The following is a 19,381-nucleotide window of genomic DNA, read 5'->3' on the forward strand; positions in this document are numbered from 1 at the left end:
CCATAAAGGCACACCGATGGAGCCCTCTCCAACCGGACGTGACGCTTCACTGCCGCTCACACACAGGACAGCAGTCACACAAGAGGGGCAATGCCTGGAACAAGTGCAACCCCCCATTCATAAAGAACGTGGCCTCCCGTGTGCTAGCACCGCCCTCACTCCCACAGCAGCAGATCAGAGGCTGGAAAGAACCCCTCCCATCACCGCAGCGCCTGGACGCAAGCAGATGACAGGCGCTAGATCACGAACCCATCTGGACGGCATACCTGCACGGCTTCCGTCCTCTCGCCTTCAAAGAAACTCAAGAAAACGTGGCCAGCCTGTAGGCAACATCAGCCCTGTAGCAGACCTTCCAATGTGCCTAGAAGTACGAAGGACGCACGGGGCGCTTTAGAAATCCAGCTCTAAACACTATCATTAGGCTACAGGGCGCCGGCTTTGGATACAAGGAGACCCCGGCAGAAACACGCAGTGCACCCTGGCTCGGTTTCCAATGAAAGTAAGGCATCCGGCGCTGCACAGCTGCCAGTCTAACACGCATCTGTGTGTGCCCTAATGAAGCATAGCCAGCTGTAGATTGCCTTTAATCCGCTCCTTGGCAGCCAGAGGCCGGGCACGCCTCCCAGGGTGCAGGAGTCTGGCTCCCAGACAGCCCTCACCTTGATGCAGAGGCCGAAGGGCGCGTGTCTGGAGCTGAGACTGGCTCTGGCAGCCCTGATGAGCAAGGGCAGATCCGGCCATATATACAATTAGCAGGAGACTGCCTCCCCCGAGCTCTCATTTCCTTCCCTAACTGGACCTCATTGCTCTCAGGAGATGCCACGCAGAACCACCATGTCAGCTCCTAAGCTTCTTACTGCTTAGGACTCTGCTATTGTTTCATTTGTTGTGGCACACGTGGGGGTAAATCAGTGGCCGCTCTTAATGCCCAAGATCCTCCCAAGGAACACCGGGTATAACTCCTCGCAGAAAGGGTCCCCTAAAAACATCTAAACTGAGCCCGCTAACAACAAAAATCCCATAACATTTCTAAATTGGTTAATGCCTCTTTATCCAGCCAAGTATTTGCAACCTTCGGGTCATTGGGTTACATTTTGTGAGGTTGACTTGACCTTTCGTCATTACTAGTTAGATGAAATGTGTGTATGCATTTTCCAGCATGCCATCATGTATTTCAGTGACATGGAGTTACCTACAAGCAAGATCTATCGGCTTCATAGTTTTTCCGATATAGGTAATGACCAATCTATGGTCAAAGGTTCTTCATTCCCTTTTAAGCCGAGTACTCATTTACCAAAAAAAGTGTCCTCCCCCCGCACACCTCTGTGTGACATAATCTGCTAAAATGCTTTAAAATGTTTTCAGTGTGTGACAGGAAGGGCGGGTCTGGGAGTAGTGGTGCTTTTTTTAGGTCTCTGGCGGCCTCGTGACGCAGGATGTTTACCTCAGCACCCAGTGATGGACCCCGGGGCGCACGGTAGCAAATGTGCTGTAAGCACCTCCACGGTTCCCCCGGATGCTTCTTCACAAGTAATTTTTAAACTACATTGGTTCTTGGAATTATGCTCTGGGGCTTTGTGTATGTGTGTGGGGCTCTGTGTATGTGTGTGTGTGTGTGTGTGTGGCTGTGTGTGTGTGTGTGTGTGTGTGTGTGTGTGTGTGTGCCTGTGTGTGTGTGGCTCTGTGTGTGTGTGTGGCTCTGTGTGTGTGTGTGGCTCTGTATGTGTGTGGCTCTGTATATGTATGGCTCTGTGTGTGTGTGTGTGGCTCTGTGTGTGTGTGTGGCTCTGTGTATGTATGGCTCTGTGTGTGTGGCTGTGTGTGTGTGGGGGGGGGGGTGTGGGGGGGGGGTGTGTGGCTGTGTGTGTGTGGCTGTGTGTATGGCTGTGTGTGGCTCTGTGTGTGTGTGTGTGGCTGTGTGTGTGTGTGTGGCTCTGTGTGTGTGTGTGTGTGGCTGTGTGTGTGTGTGTGTGTTTGTGTATGTGTATCTGTGTGGCTCTGTGTGTGGCTGTGTGTGTGTGTGTGGCTGTGTGTATGTGTGTGTGTGTCGCTCTGTGTGTGTGTGTGGGTGCAAATGCAATAGGTCTCGCCTTTGCGAGAGATTAAACTATTGGCATTGTAAATGACAATGCCATTTATTTATTAAGCCAACACATAAATAACATTTTTGTCATTTACAATGCCAATAGCTCTAACTTTTGCAAAGGTGAGACCGTTGCATTGTAAATGCTTGTTTTAAAATATTGTATCTTTCTAAAAGCACACACATATATAAAACACCATGTAATGCATATTTGAACAGCCCTAGAATTGCATTTACTTCTAATGGTACTGGCCACTGCCTACTGTTTTTATCAACAATCAATTATTTTTATTACCATTATTAATATTATTATTATAAATTATTAAGGAGATACCACAATAAACAAAACATACATCATTGTAAATCACTAAGAAAGGAGCGCCAAATCATACACGGACATACTAAGCTAACCAGATGTGGCAACTGTTCTCTGTCAGTATTTTAAAACACAGCTACTAGGATTACATCACTGTCTTTTAGGAGACTATACTAACTGCAATGGACTAATATCTGAATAATTCTAATTCTTCAAACATGTGGTACTTGATCTTACAAAATATATAGAGTGCACAAAAATACCGTACTTAAGAAAAATAGAAACAAAGAAAGAAGTCACTTGAAAGCAATGATACCTAAAAAACAGAAGTGCTTACAAATATGGAACTCGGCTTTGCTAAATAAAGTACATACTGAATACAGTACTTTCCAGAAAAATAAAGTGCATATCTGCATAGTACATTCATACACACTAATACAGAACTTAAAGTACTCATGCTAGAAAAGTACACCAGAAATTATGTACTTAACTTTGCAAGCATTCCAATAAATCCCGGTCGCCTGCTTTCCTGGTCATACCCTCTATCACTGACAGCGCCAAGAAACCAATCGGTGTTAGTGCGCTTAAGAAATTTCTTTCAACATAACATAACATAACAAATATGTAAGGTGCATAAAAGCGCAATACTTACAAGATAAAGTGCTTAGAAATACAGTACTTTCACAAACAACTTAAAAAAGCTTAAAGTGCTAATGCCATCAAAATCAGGCAATAAAACAATCTATTAATGAAAGGTAAAAAAAACCTAAACATTTAAATTCCAATATGTCTATTAGCTGCACCTTGGAGAGACCAGCTTTACAAATATTGACATCTACAGACAATGTTTTTTCTAATAATAAAATAGGTGTTTTTCTGAAATTCTACATATTTAACTAGATGATCAAGGATTGTTTTCTTCACCTTCAGAACACCCACCATCCACAGACAATAGCACCTGCTTCCACAAAGAAACTGGACCAGAATCGCAGACGACCAGCTAACCTCATCACTCAGCAACTCCACCCCAACCATTGCGGAAAACGACGACCCCAACACCACAGCCCGAACCCTGCACAGATGGATCTCCGACAGCACCAACACCATAGCCCCCTCAAGAAAAACAACAACACCCAGGCCAAGAAAGCTAGATGGTTCACCACCGCACTTCAAGAGTCGAAACACACACCTGCCGCTGCCTAGAAAAGGCCTGGAGGAACACCAAATCCACAGAAGCCCAAAACAACTTCAGAGCCGCCACCAACACGCGCCACCAAACCCCACCACCAACTCATCAGAAAAACAAGGAAAAAAGTGATTGAAGACAGAATCTCCACTCATGCACACAACAGCAAGGAACTCTACAACATCATCAAGGAGTTCGCCCAACCCACCAGCGAGTCCACCGACATCCCTCCCTCACAAAACCTAAGCAACAAACTCAGCACCTTTTCCACCACAAAATCAAGAGCATCTATGACAACTTTGACGAAGACAACCAACACACTGAACCCTCACCAACCTACCCAGATACCCTGAAGCCATCGATCGACAACTGGACATCCCTCACTACCAAAGACACACTAAAGACGATGAAGTCAATCTACTCCGGGGGCCCCACGGACCCCTGCCCCCACCACATTTTCAAAAGAGCCACCAAAACCATTGTACACATGCTCTGCCACACCATCAACCGCTCCCTGGAAGCCACCTTGTTCCCTGTTGACTGGAAACACGCGGAGATCAACCCCCTCCTGAAGAAACCCTTGGCGGACCCCACCGACCTCAAAAACTACAGACCCATCTCCCTGCTACCGTTCCCAGCTACAATCATTGAGAAAGCCATCAAAAGACAACTCGCCACATTCATCGAAGAACACAACATCCTCGACTCCTACCAATTCGGCTTCAGAAAAAAAACACAATACGGAAACCGCCCTCTTCACCGTAACAGACAACATCCGTACCTTACTGGACAAAGGAGAAACAGCAGCCCTCATCCTAGTCAACCTCTCAGCGGCGTCGACACATTTCTCACCGCACCCTAATACGCAGACTCCACGACGCAGGGATCCAAGAAAACGCCCTTGACTGGATCTGCTCCTTCCTCTCCGGCAGAATGAGGGGGTCAGACTCCCCCCTTTCCTCTCAGACCCTACACCTACCAACTGCAGAGTCCCCCAGTGGCCCGCCCTCAGCCCTAAGCTCTCCAACGTCTTCATGGCTCCGCTTGCCCCATCGTCTGAACCTACGGACTCAACATTGTGTCATACGCAGACGACACCCAACTCATCTTCTCCCTATCAAACGAACCCAACACCGCCAAACAACTTTCGAGAAGGCATGGAAGCTGTCTCCAAATGGATGAAAAACAGCTGCTTACAACTAAACGCCAACAAAACGGAAGTACTCATCATGGGCCCAAATCCAGACACCTGGAACAAAACCTGGTGGACCCCCGCCCTCGGAAGCCCGCCCACCCCCACGGACCACGTATGCAACCTGGGAATCATCCTGGACTCAGAGCTCAAAATGGACCGCAAGATCAACTCTGTCTCGTCCTCCTGCTTCCACACCCTCCGCCTCCTACGTAAGACCTTCAAATGGATCCCCTTTGAACACAGGAAGAACGTCTCTCACGCCCTGGTCACCAGCAGGCTCGACTACGGCAATGCACTCTATGCCGGAATAAACAAAAACCTCACCCGCAAGCTACAGAACATCCAAAACGCCACAAGACTGGTCCTCAACCTGCCAAGACACCGCCACATCTCCCAGCACCTTCGCACACTCAACTGGCTCTCTATCGAAGCTAGTCACATTCAAGATACTAACCCACGCTCACAAGGCCCTCCACGACACCTGACCTGAACAGCCGACCCAACTTCCACACAGGAGGCCGCTCCTTCTCCTTCCGCGCGGCCAGAGCCTGGAACGACATTCTGCTCCGCCTCAGACAGATAATATTGCTCCCCATCTTCGCATGAAACCTCAAAACCTGGCTCGTCAACAGACCCCCTCCTTGATGGACTGGGACCCCCTCACCCCCTCGTCCGGGTGCCTTGAGATCCTTACGGGTGAGTAGTCGCACTTAACAAACACCTAACTGATTGGTTAGTTTCTTTTTACAGCAGACAACAAAATTGTAAAGTTTGGTATTTCACTTACTATTTGCAATAAATACTTCCTATTTTGAAAATTAATATAGGAAATACATAAATGCAAAGCTATACTATGGTACTGTATTGCCAAATCTGTGTTCCGGTGACATTTACACATAATGGCATAAACCATATATCCAGATCTTCAATGATTAACATGCTATTTGCCATTGTTGAAGAAGCAAAAGACCTTTATGACCCTTATGAGGAATGAGTGTCTTTGAAGAAAGACCTTCCTTGATACTCCGGTGAGAACCTCCTAAATGTTACCCTCCTGTTGTAGATTGTGTGCCAGCGGTTACAAATCTCCCTAATTTTGAAGCTAGTTATGATGACAATGCGGAAGTAAAAACGATGCAAAAGACAATATGACATAATTCAATTGGGACAGAAGGTGCTTCAAACAGACTTGGACAGAATCACATATTTGTAGTGCAGATCCAAAGAAGCATCAACTTGGCCCTTCACAATGCATAAATTCAATGACGTCATTCTTTTTTAGTTTTAGGTGTATCACGGAAACTGAAGGTGCACCGTACAAGAAAGAAAAAGGAATCACCCCAAAGACTGAAGTGTTGTGAATATCCACTCTCTTTAGAAAACTATCACTGAATGAACTAGTGAACAACTATTATATATACAAAGAAATGGAAGCAGTGGTACTAGAAATGTATGGATTTTTCACAGAGCAATTTCTCTAAATATAAATTTGTGGCACCCTCTTGGAGGCTCATTGCGAGACTACCAAAGGGTACATTATAGAATTATAAAATTACAAGTTGCACACCAGATACAATTCAACAGTAAACAATTACAGTGATCTCTCCTCTGCACATAATACAAATTCAGTCTTCTTGCTCCGCTTTTTTATTCTTTCTAGAATTCATAGGATCCTTAAGCATTCGTCTGTAAATGGAAGGTTGTTTCTGACAATTGCAGTGTTGGACCCGGCCCATTGGGCAGGTTCACCCCTAGACATTTTGCTTTTTCCTAGCCTATTTATGGAACCTGGTGTTGGTGATTTTAGGCCTCTTCGCACTTTTTCACTGTGGTACAGTGTAAAGTGCTGGAGCTCTCTGTGTATGTATGATGAGTGACCTGCCCTCCCATAGGGATGAATGGGGAATATGTATGCCCATGGTAGTTCCTGATGTGTGGGGAGTGCTGGGGCGAGTTTGGTATGTACGAACTCGTGAGAATGAATGCTGCAAAATGATATATGCGGCATGATTGTGTCTAGTCTAGAAGCGCCACTTTTAGAAGTTGGCATATTTGTGTAATTTGTGTCTAGCGTGTGATTGGCTGGTGAGCCTGGCCCAGAGTGCCTGGGCCTGCTTGTGGATTGACTGTCTGGTTTGAGGATGACAGGGGCTGGAGAGCCCAGGAGGTTGTCTGAGTCAGCCCATGGATGAAAGGCAGCATCTGCTGCCAGGGAAGTGGGAGGAGATGGCACCTGATAGTGAAGGGCTGTGCCTGCCTAACTACAAAGCTGGCTCCACCTCCCACTGGGCGACTGTCACCTCTGTCCCTGATACTGAAGGGACTTCCCTCTAAACCAGTCCAGCTGGTTCTCACACTGAGACTTCAAAGACTTTTCACTGTATAAGAAGGGGCTGTGTCCCCTTCCAAAATTTTCTGGTTTCTAACTTGAATCTGCCAGGGGCATGCTGCTGCTGGGGCTCAGGGGAATCCCTGGGCCCTGCCCAGCTCCTGGACATCTGATGGACTGCTGGGGGACTCTTCCTGGCTGTCCCCCTGCCTGGCTGCATCTTTGAGGACTTTTGCTGGACTTTGTTCTGCCCTGGAGACCTTAACCTGTGATGCTGGGACCCTTCTTGATGCAGGGGTCATTCCTGTGGGCTTGTCTATGCCCCTAGCGCCTTGAGAGCGCTCTTTGCTATATTACGGGCGTTTTTAGCGTCTCACGCCCGATGCGTGAGATTTGGCAGGTGCCTACCCTGCAACGTTGTCCGTATTTTATGATATTTACATGGGAGTGCCCACCTCGCTTATTTTTGATTTTATTTGCCCTCTGGCAGGTGCCTACCCTGCCAGGGACCTGGCCGCGATAATTTATTTTCCACGAGGGAGCCCACTCCTCGGGAAACTGTGCCGCCGCCTGCCTGACTAAGAAAGGGGCCGCCGCGCTGCCCGCGGTGACCCGGAAGCACTTGGCCGTCCGGCCAATGCCGGCGTGGCCGGCCGGAAGTCCCGCCTCCTGAGTCCGAGGGGGGAAGAAAGAGAAGCATGGCGGCCATTGCGGGGCTCCTCTGACCTGAGGGAGCCCCGGAGAAGGAGGAGGAGACGCGCCGGAGGAGCGGAGCGGAGCGGAGGGGGCACGAGGCACATTGTCGGTGCCTGCCCCCGCCGCGGAGAAAGGAAGAGAGGAGGAGTGTGGCCGGCTTCTGGGGCTCCCGTGTGCAGAGGGAGCCCCGAGTGAGGAGAGGAGCGGCAGGCGGAGACTTGCGGCGGGGGCGCGAGGCACATTGTCGGTGCCTGCCCCCACCGCGAGCGAAGGAGAGCCCCGCCCGCTGCCGGTGAAGTGACCCGGCCCCAGGGAGGGAGACCGGGCGAAGAGGAGCCCCCGCCGAGAACAGCCCGGTGAGTCAAGAGGGCTGGGGGGGCTCCGTGATGTTGCTGGCGGTGCCAATGGAGGCAGAGTCAGGGCGGCCCCGGTTGGCAGTGCCAACGTGTGAAGAGCCCTGAGAGGCTCCATGGCCGCAATTTTGATTTACGAGCCTGCGAGGCTCGTTAGGACATTTGGTCGTGTTGAGCCCTGCAAGGCTCCAACGAGGGGGCAGAAGAGAACGGAGGGGCGCCGGGACACATGATCGGTGTCCGCCCCTCCCCAGTAGCGCGAGCTCGCGCTTCTTGTAGTATGAAGCCATGAGGGCTTCAAGGGCGGCCCCGGATGGCAGTGGGTCGCCCCAACGCTGAATAGAGCCTGTTAGGCTCAGGGGGGACATCTTTGCAGAGGAGCCAGAGGGCTCCAGAGAGATATTTGTTTTAGAGCCTGTGTGGCTCAGGTGGCGCAGATTTGTTCTAGGGGCTACTGAGAGCCCTGCCACAGCTTTTTGATCCCAGCTGCCCAGCACTTTGTGGGCGGCTGCCACGTTTAGGTTTTTGTACTTTTGAAACTGGCGCTGCATGGCAGCGCACCCTGACTTTGGACTCAGGGCATCTTTGCCCCACAAGGCCAGTTGGCCTAGGGACTGCCACAGGTAGTGGCTTATGTAGTGTTGGCGCAACGTGATTTCTATGCTTTTTAATAGTTATTGCTAATGTGAGTTTTTGCGCTATTGATTTATTATGCACCTCTGAATATGTAGGTTTATGCATTATGTGTCTTTCTTTCCATGCGCTGCACCTCTGAATGTTTAGTCATCATGTGTCTTCTTGCGCTGCACCCCTGAATGTATTTTATTGCATCATGTGCTTTATTCTTAACACCTTTGAATGTCTTGGGCGTCATGTGTTTTCTCTTTATTACTCCTCTGAATGTGTTTTATGCATCATGGGTAAGGTGTTCTGGTTTATACCCCTAAATGTGTTTATTCTTAGGTGGTTGTCCTTTTTAGTACAGGTGGTCCTAGTAAGATCCTGGTTCCTGTTACCAGTGGATACTGGTTGTGATCTTTGTGATTACCATTTTATGTTACATTTATTCTTTATTCTAGAAGTGATTTTATATTCTACATTTTATCTAGAAGTGCTATATCTGAATATGACAGTGGCCCATGTGGCCCTGTCTTGTGTACATAATCCCTGTGAATATTGCCCGTGCCAGTTGGCACCATGTATATGTGTGATTTTATCTGATGTGTTTTTACAATACAAAAGTTATTTTTATAATAACCTTGTGTGGAGTCTCTTTTGTGGTGTGCCTAGTATGTTGTTGCTGTTGTGCGCTGGTGCAAATGCTTTACACATTGCCTCCGAGTTTAGCCGTACTGCTTGTGCCAAGCTACCAAGGGGGTGAGCAGAGGTTATCTTGGCGTGTGACTTCCTTGCCCTGAATAGAATGGTGGTTTCTGCCTGGCTTTGGCGTCAGCCTTAGCCTACCAGAAATAGCCAGTTCTAACATTGTTGGTCAGCGGTGCGGATTTGGACTTGTGTTTGCGCAGTGCCATAGCGACAACTGGCTACATTACAATACTCTACAATTGTTTTTTTCAGATAGTCACATGTTTGGGATTATTGTTTTTGATTTTTTTTCCTCAAGAGTGTCATTTTCAAATGTGTTTCTGCGCTTTATGTTTAGTGGCAGATGAGAGAAAGTGACAGGGCAGGACGCCAGTAGAGGGGGAGGTTCCCATAGATTAGGAATCCCTTGCTGAGTCCAGTGTCCAATCCCAAATCCTGTCCCTGTGTGGGTAGATGGAAGAGAGGGAGTGTGAGGAGAAATGACTAGCTCAGTAGGGTGGTTGTTCCCTGAGTGTAGTGTGTGTGTCTGGATTCCCCAGTGTGGTAGGATCCAGTGGTGGCAGCTTAAATGTGTCTAGTGCGTGTGAAGTCCCATTCCCAGTTCCCAGAGTATGGTGCCTGGTGCTCAGTAAGAGGGTGACAGGTTGTGAGTCAAAGGCAGTAAGGAACTGTCTCACCAGTCTGGAGGGGGAGCGTGTGGATGAATGGTGTCTTGAACTGGAGGAGTTGGTGTGAGGTTTTTTTTAAGGAGCTTGCACGTGAGGTGTGCCTCTGGTGGTGTGCAGGAGGTCCTGCAGAGGCACTGGACAAGAAGGTGGATGTCTGGCGGTGTGCTAGATGTCTTGCAGAGGCATTAGGGAGTGGTTCCAAAAGGAGTGGCTTGTGTATCTGATGATCCTGTGAAGGGGGAAGAGGTTCATGTGTAACCCAGCTAGGTCCCATTAGTATGGTAGGGGTGTAGGGGCCCACGCCCTGTCTCAGTGGAGGCGGAGTGAGTGTGGGACGGTGTGTCCCACGTTGGCCTGAAACCCTATCTCAGGGCCTGGAGGGTTCCCTAAGCCAGGTCAGGGGCCTAAGCTGTACATAGGTCATTTGAGGAGGATCTTCCTGTGTCTAAAGGACGGGGAGTGTCTGTAACCAGAACTCCGGCGGTCCTAGTGTTGGGCAGTACCGCTCCTAGTGGAGGGTGCAGAAGTCCTGGCTCGCTGAGCATTTGACCGTCTAGAGTGCTTGACCATTTGTGGGGCCTCTGGAGGTCGTTCCCCGAGGAGGGGGGAAAGCCGGGTTGGGGTTGTGGCCTGACCTGGAAGGAGTACTGGAGGAAAGTGTGTCACTGATACGCCGCTGGCGTGTGCTCTGTCTAGCCTGGGACATACTGAGAATCACCCTGTGATAGGGAGTACTGAAGGAGAGTGTGTCGCTGATACGCCGCTGGCGTGTGCTCTGTCTAGCCTGAGACATACTGGAACTGGAAGGGGGTGCAGAGGGACGGTGTCCTTACTTCTGACCCCGGTGCAACCTGAGGGTTTAGATCTTAGGTTGGGAGATTAGGAAACTTCTAGGTCAAGAGGAATCTCTGCCAAAGTGGATCAGCTGAAGAGACTGAGGGGGCTGCCCTTGCTGTGTGATCTGGGGCTCACCTGCAGTTTGTTGTTTCCACTAAGGTAGAGGAAAGGGGGCTTTGCTGTGTGCTGTGTCCCCCCCACCTGCTTGAAGAGGGACTGTGCTTTGTACCTCAGAAGTGGAATAGTTTCCAGATGGTAGACCAGTGATGGATTGAGATCCTGATCTGGTAGGAGAATTGTGTTCTGGTGAATGCCTCTCTGTGAGGGTGCGGAAACCCAGAAGTAGAGGTAGGGTGGGGCATTCTGGCCCGTGACCTCTGGTCAGCCTGGGGTGTGGACCCTAGGTTGTTGGATCAGTGGTAGTTGTAGCTACACAGAGAGAGAGTGGAGAATGGCTATTGTATGCCAGGGGTTACTACCCCCCGCTCTGTGGATTAGTTAGGACCTGTGATTTGGATGGCCTATGGCCTGGTCCTGGCTGTGGATGACTAGGGAGTACCAGTGTGGTATCCTAGTTGGGTCAGAGAGTTATTGTTTGGAGGAAACCATGTAGGTTCAGAGTGGCGAAAAACCGGAGGGTGTCCCTGCCGTGCGGGTCCGTGTCCGTGTTTTGTCGCCCAAAGCAAGGAAGCCCATCAGTGGAGTGATTGGTCTACCCTGCGTTTTGGCTGGAAGGGGGTTGTGTTGGACCCGGCCCATTGGACAGGTTCACCCCTAGACTTTTTGCTTTTTCCTAGCCTGTTTATGGAACCTGGTGTTGGTGATTTTAGGCCTCTGCGTACTTTTTCACTGTGGTACAGTGTAAAGTGCTGGAGCTCTCTGTGTATGTATGGTGAGTGACCTGCCCTCCCATAGGAATGAATGGGGAATATGTATGCCCATGGTAGTTCCGGATGTGTGGGGAGTGCAGGGGCGAGTTTGGTATGTACGAACTCGTGAGAATGAATGCTGCAAAATGATATATGCGGCATGACTGTGTCTAGTCTAGAAGCGCCACTTTTAGAAGTTTCATATTTGTGTAATTTGTGTCTAGCGTGTGATTGGCTGGTGAGCCTGGCCCAGAGTGCCTGGGCCTGCTTGTGGATTGACTGTCTGGTTTGAGGATGACAGGGGCTGGAGAGCCCAGGAGGTTGTCTGAGTCAGCCCATGGATGAAAGGCAGCATCTGCTGCCAGGGAAGTGGGAGGAGATGGCACCTGATAGTGAAGGGCTGTGCCTGCCTAACTACAAAGCTGGCTCCACCTCCCGCTGGGCGACTGTCACCTCTGTCCCGGATACTGAAGGGACTTCCCTCTAAACCAGTCCAGCTGGTTCTCACACTGAGACTTCAAAGACTTCAAAGACTTTTCACTGTATAAGAAGGGGCTGTGTCCCCTTCCAAAATGTTCTTGTTTCTAACTTGAATCTGCCAGGGGCATGCTGCTGCTGGGGCTCAGGGGAATCCCTGGGCCCTGCCCAGCTCCTGGACATCTGATGGACTGCTGGGGGACTCTTCCTGGCTGTCCCCCTGCCTGGCTGCATCTTTGAGGACTTTTGCTGGACTTTGTTCTGCCCTGGAGACCTTAACCTGTGATGCTGGGACCCTTCTTGATGCAGGGGTCATTCCTGTGGGCTTGTCTATGCCCCTAGCGCCTTGAGAGAGCTCTTTGCTGTATTACGGGCGTTTTTAGCGTCTCACACCCGATGCGTGAGATTTGGCAGGTGCCTACCCTGCGACGTTGTCCTTATTATGATATTTACATGCGAGTGCCCACCTCGCTTATTTTTGATTTTATTTGCCCTCTGGCAGGTGCCTACCCTGCCAGGGACCTGGCCGCGATAATTTATTTTCCACAAGGGAGCCCACTCCTCGGGAAACTGTGCCGCCGCCTGCCTGACTAAGAAAGGGGCCGCCGCGCTGCCCGCGGCGACCCGGAAGCACTTGGCCGTCCAGCCAATGCCGGCGCGGCCGGCCGGAAGTCCCGCCTCCTGAGTCCGAGGGGGGAAGAAAGAGAAGCATGGCGGCCGTTGCGGGGCTCCTCTGACCTGAGGGAGCCCCGGAGAAGGAGGAGGAGACGCGCCGGAGGAGCGGAGCGGAGGGGGCACGAGGCACATTGTCGGTGCCTGCCCCCGCCGCGGAGAAAGGAAGAGAGGAGGAGTGTGGCCGGCTTCTGGGGCTCCCGTGTGCAGAGGGAGCCCCGAGTGAGGAGAGGAGCGGCAGGCGGAGACTTGCGGCGGGGGCGCGAGGCACATTGTCGGTGCCTGCCCCCACCGCGAGCGAAGGAGAGCCCCGCACGCTGCCGGTGAAGTGACCCGGTCCCAGGGAGGGAGACCGGGCGAAGAGGAGCCCCCGCCGAGAACAGCCCGGTGAGTCAAGAGGGCTGGGGGGGCTCCGTGATGTTGCTGGCGGTGCCAATGGAGGCAGAGTCAGGGCGGCCCCGGTTGGCAGTGGGACGCCCCAACGTGTGAAGAGCCCCGAGAGGCTCCATGCCCGCAATTTTGATTTACGAGCCTGCGAGGCTCGTGAGGGCATTTGGTAGTGTTGAGCCCTGCAAGGTTCCAACGAGGGGGCAGAAGAGAACGGAGTGGCGCCGGGACACATGGTCGGTGTCCGCCCCTCCCCAGTAGCGTGAGCTCGCGCTTCTTGTAGTATGAAGCCATGAGGGCTTCAAGGGCGGCCCCGGATGGCAGTGGGTCGCCCCAACGCTGAATAGAGCCTGTTAGGCTCAGGGGGGACATCTTTGCTGGGGAGCCAGAGGGCTCCAGAGAGATATTTGTTTTAGAGCCTGTGTGGCTCAGGTGGCGCAGATTTGTTCTAGGGGCTACTGAGAGCCCTACCACAGCTTTTTGATCCCAGCTGCCCAGCACTTTGTGGGCGGCTGCCACGTTTAGGTTTTTGTACTTTTGAAACTGGCGCTGCATGGCAGCGCACCCTGACTTTGGACTCAGGGCATCTTTGCCCCACAAGGCCAGTTGGCCTAGGGACGGCCACAGGTAGTGGCTTATGTAGTGTTGGTGCAACGTGATTTCTATGCTTTTTAATAGTTATTGCTAATGTGAGTTTTTACGCTATTGATTTATTATGCACCTCTGAATGTGTAGGTTTATGCATTATGTGTCTTTCTTTCCATGCGCTGCACCTCTGAATGTTTAGTCATCATGTGTCTTCTTGCGCTGCACCCCTGAATGTATTTTATTGCATCATGTGCTTTATTCTCAACACCTCTGAATGTCTAGGGCGTCATGTGTTTTCTCTTTATTACTCCTCTGAATGTGTTTTATGCATCATGGGTAAGGTGTTCTGGTTTATACCCCTAAATGTGTTTATTCTTAGGTGGTTGTCCTTTTTAGTACAGGTGGTCCTAGTAAGATCCTGGTTCCTGTTACCAGTGGATACTGGTTGTGATCTTTGTGATTACCATTTTATGTTACATTTATTCTTTATTCTAGAAGTGATTTTATATTCTACATTTTATCTAGAAGTGCTATATCTGAATATGACAGTGGCCCATGTGGCCCTGTCTTGTGTACATAATCCCTGTGAATATTGCCCGTGCCAGTTGGCACCATGTATATGTGTGATTTTATCTGATGTGTTTTTACAATACAAAAGTTATTTTTATAATAACCTTGTGTGGAGTCTCTTTTGTGGTGTGCCTAGTATGTTGTTGCTGTTGTGCGCTGGCGCAAATGCTTTACACATTGCCTCAGAGTTTAGCCTTACTGCTTGTGCCAAGCTACCAAGGGGGTGAGCAGAGGTTATCTTGGCGTGTGACTTCCTTGCCCTGACTAGAATGGTGGTTTCTTCCTGGCTTTGGCGTCAGCCTTAGCCTACCAGAAATAGCCAGTTCTAACATGCAGGTACACGTTACAGCCTTTAAGGACTTCCTTATTTACCTTCTGAACATAAGGTCTGAGTCCTGCCAAATATATAGATTTTTGTTATATAGAACAGGAGAGGGTGTATCGGGGCTTCATTACACACCAGCATGACCAAAGTTTTAGAGCCAATTGAGACATAGTGAAGCACAATCTCCTTATGTGGACGCCTGAAAAGCAGCCAGACATCATGCTGCATTGCTTCAGAATACATTTTTAAAACCATCTGATGTTTTCCTGGGTAATTCAGCCACAGGTTGTATGTGAACTTGGAGCATAGGTGGGTATAGCAGTGACTATTGTGGCAAGCCTTTATGCTGAAAAAAGCAACCTTCTGAGCAGACAATTTGATTCCTGTTTGAAAAGAAGAAACTGCTCCAACTTCTTTAAAGGTAAGGCATTATCCACAGTGTCAAAGATGAGTGGCAGATCTGTTAAACAAGAGCGGTCAGAGCTCCTCCTTCCATGCACACAAGATCTTTAATCACAGCTGGTGCTACCTTGTCCAGTGGGATCTTGATTCTTCCATATCCCATTTCAGATGGATCTCCAGAGATCCCGCTACTGCTTACAAACTCCAGACTCTCACTGATCAGAGGCAGATATGAAATACAGTGATACATTGTGGACTCATCTATGGGAAGTGCAGTCTTTTTGTATGAAGGGTACCCAAATGCTAACTTCAACTGGGATGGAACTTGGTACCCAAATGCTAACTTCAACTGGGATGGAACTTTCCAGAAGCAAGGATACCATTTATAACATTAGTCAAGATTGGCACCAGAACCAATATAACCATTGCATTCATATTGGTACTTTAAAACGGAGGGGCAGCAAACAGACTGCCTTGCTTGAACCTCTGTACCAAGTAATTCCCATAAGTAGTGAGACTGTGGAAAAGATTCCGTTTCCATGGTACTATAAGAATTGCATGCAGTAATGATAAGCGAGGAGGGGCATTTTCCTTGAAACTGCTGAAAGTTCCCTAGGCAGTTAAGGGAAGTGTTTTTCTAATTATGATAGGGATCGGTTATTGGATGGATTGGTTTGGGAATAATGAAAGATGGACATGTGTTCTTATTGTTGAATGTTTTCCCAAACAAATATATAAACAAAATCCATGATACTTGTCATTTGTTACTGTCTAACACACTCATCCCTCCCACTGGCTATTCAGTCATACTTGAACTTCAACAGTTTGTTACAATTTTGTGAACAAAATTTCCCTGATAATGAAACTAAGGCTGTGGAAACAAAGTAAAAGTGTGCACAATGAAACTAGTATTCAAACCATAATTGGTAGTGTAAATTACAAATACACATTTGCTGTAAAACCAGATAAGCGCTGTATACCTTGTTAACCACAGGGATTGGAGAAACATCATCTGAACTAAGGCTAACTCTGGCTCTCTCATATGCCATATCCAGGTCAGATTTCGTACCAATGGGGCTACCTGGAAAAATAAATGAAATAACTATGAGCTTTAAAGAGAGAATACCTCAATAACACCTCAAACATAGTGCTCAATCTAACTTACTCTTTCTCTCAAACCTTTGAATTAACCACAATTTTAAACATGCATGATTAAAGAAGTTGATAAAAGAATATTTTGTGTTAACATATCAATTTTTCCATAGGGAGATCAACAAACTTCTCGAACCATATCCACAAATGTTTACGGAACCAAGGTACACTTGAAGGGTTTGTAAATATTTGTAAAACAAGAATATCCAGCAATAATTGCACGTTGGACATAAGTTAGAAAGGTTCTGTCTAATGGTCCAGTCTTCTTTGAACATCCATAACTATGTTGTCATGGAGTTCACTCTTCGGAGTTCTGTCCTGTAGAAGGAACGGAGTACTTCATACAAATTTCTAAAACACCCGCATTAGTTTGGGTTCCAGACAAGTGCGCCAGAATTTAGATTATTTCCTCTTAACTAAGGATGTAGAGCTCAGATTGGGGAATTTCCTATATTTATCGTGGAGGTAACTTCACAAGTAGTGCATGAACGCCGATTCACAAAAGTACCAGGCGTACCGGAAGTGACATCACTTACCATTCGATCTTAATGACATCACACATCGCAAGAAATAAAATCACTCAACCCTGATTTTTTTCCAGGAAATCATGTCACATGAATATATCATTGATTACATCACTATAAGTAACATAGTTGAAGTTTTATAATAATTTCATGATTAATGTAACACAGGCAAATGTATATTTCAGCTAATACCTATATTGTAGTGCTGGCTTTATCTTCGACTGTTCTAGGGAATAATACTTACTCTCTTTGCTCGCGCACTACAATTCAGAGCAAGTCATAGCTTTTCTGAGGAAACTACCCAAGACGAATTCTCAAGAGACTTTCAGTGGAACTAAGAAATGTTACAACTGTGTACAATGTAACAACGTGATTGTGAGCAATAGTATCACACATCCTCACACAGGTGAAACTATAAAAACTAAACATAATGCCGACTGTAATTCAACAAACTTGATATACGCTGTAAAATGCCCCTGTGGGCTCTTATACGTCGGAAAGACTGAACGCAAGATCAAGACTCGTATATCTGAGCACAAAAGCACTATACGTAATAACAATCCCAACAGCAGCTTAGCAGTACATTGGTCTAAAAACAGACACACCATAGCTCAGCTAAAGTTCCAGGTACTTGAGGTAGTTGAACCCACCCCTGGTAAGGATCCCACCAAGGCATTATTACAAAGAGAAATTTTTTGGATAAGGAAACTAGATTCGCAGGATCCGAAAGGGATCAATAATCGAGTAGACCTTGGATGTTTTTTGTAAATATTGCCCAAATTGTCATGGTTGAGATTCCCGAAGGGGGACAATTTAGAATGATCGTACAATAATGAAAGAACTACATATCCCAGAAAGCTTAGCCTAAGGGAGGAGTCAGCATCTATAAAGGTACCTGATTACTGGCGGACTGTGTATGTGATTTTGACCAGTAATTGGAGTTAGAACTGGTGTGTATCCCGCATTGTGGCGTTCTGCCTAGGCGGAGTTCTCATTCGAGGAATGAGAGCGTGCGGCGGCTGCCGTACGCCTCTGCAGGAGTTTTGGAGTGTCGGAAGTTTTGGTTCCGGCGTGCTGACGAGAAGTGCAGCGGCTGTGTCATCTAGCTGCTCTTCGCATTCGCCGGTGTTTTCTCGGCTGAGAGAACGAAGGAGTGGGAAGCGGCGGCTTCTCTTTGGAGCGTTCAACGGCTGTTGAGCGCTGTTCTAGCACCGGCTGGTGTTAGCGGAGTCCTTGCAGCGGAAGGAATTCTTCATCATCTGCTGTTACCGGATTCCGTGAGTTTGAATACGAAATGAACTGTGGAGCTTACAAGCGTAGTTGCAAACGCATTATTGTACTTTGGACTTTGGGCTAAATCGTTTGCGATATAAACGTTTGGATTACTGATAATGGAACTTTGTGTTACTAAGACTGTATTTTGACTGGAGCTCAATTTTGGAACTACTCAGAGGATATTTGGAGTGTTTTTTGGGTGCACTATTGATTCTTATTTTTTTATTGAAGACTTTACAATTTTGGGGATTTTTGTTGGAACCACCAGGAAGGCTGGAAGGTGTGTGTGACAGTGGCGAGCGATGTAGAAGTGTTTGGGCTGATTGAATACCTTTTTGAATGCTGACATTCTTTCTTGCATTTCAGACTAGTAGTCATCGTGGATTCAGGTTATTCACTACCTACCAAGAGGGAGAAGAAGAGATTGTAGCTAGTACCCGTGGTAGGTGGTGTCCTAGCGAGAATACTTGAGCGTAGTTAGCATTGTCATGACATTAATGCTTGTGTTTCTTTGTTGTTTCTCATTACAGCCTCCCGTCCTGTTCCAGCCCCTTCTTGGTTTCTTATTTTTTCCCTCACCTGATTACTTTATGCTCAGTGTGATTTGAATTCTGAGCATAGGGCAGTCTGGAGGTGGACCCCATATAGCATCACCTGATCCTGAGAATACGTGGCCGTGACACAAATGTTGCCTGCGAGCGACCTGTGTTCAACAAGTAATAATGTTGTTTAATTGTAAGTACAGCAACTGAAGCACGTTTCATACATTAAGTTATTGTTTATCTATACTGCACATTGAAACGACACATCAGCATATCTCAGTCTTCTTCTCACCCTCACATTCTCTTCCCTTTACATGTATTCATTACTACACAGTCACCACATAAACTAATAGATCGTCCAGGTTAACATGGCCGCCGAAGTACACCATAGAATTCCATCAGTACTTCCCAGTCCGTCTTCTAAAAACACCACGTATAGATCCGCCCACCCGCGTTTCCGCATTCTCCTGAAGCGTAGCAGCACCTACGGTTTCCCGTCGCGGAGTTTCACGGAGTTTTCATTTCCGTGTCAGGTAAACGTCGCGAATCTAACAGTAAGAACCTTTGGTCTTCCGTTCACTACTGAGCGTGATTGTGACCGCGTATTAC

At 48.1% G+C, this 19,381-nt stretch overlaps 1 protein-coding gene across 1 annotated transcript in view; it reads right to left on the reverse strand.

Moving 5' to 3' along the window:
• PNPLA7 (patatin like domain 7, lysophospholipase) overlaps window positions 1–19,381 on the reverse strand; it is a 1,710,105-nt gene that overhangs the window by 1,272,033 nt on the left and 418,691 nt on the right. The window contains exon 14 of the mRNA XM_086921192.1: window positions 16,260–16,360. Coding sequence (XP_086777318.1) covers window positions 16,260–16,360 — 101 coding nt within the window. The remainder of the gene's footprint in view (window positions 1–16,259; window positions 16,361–19,381) is intronic.

This window comes from Lissotriton vulgaris, chromosome 5 (assembly GCF_964263255.1).
Source record: "Lissotriton vulgaris chromosome 5, aLisVul1.2, whole genome shotgun sequence".
Lineage (NCBI taxonomy): Eukaryota > Metazoa > Chordata > Amphibia > Caudata > Salamandridae > Lissotriton > Lissotriton vulgaris.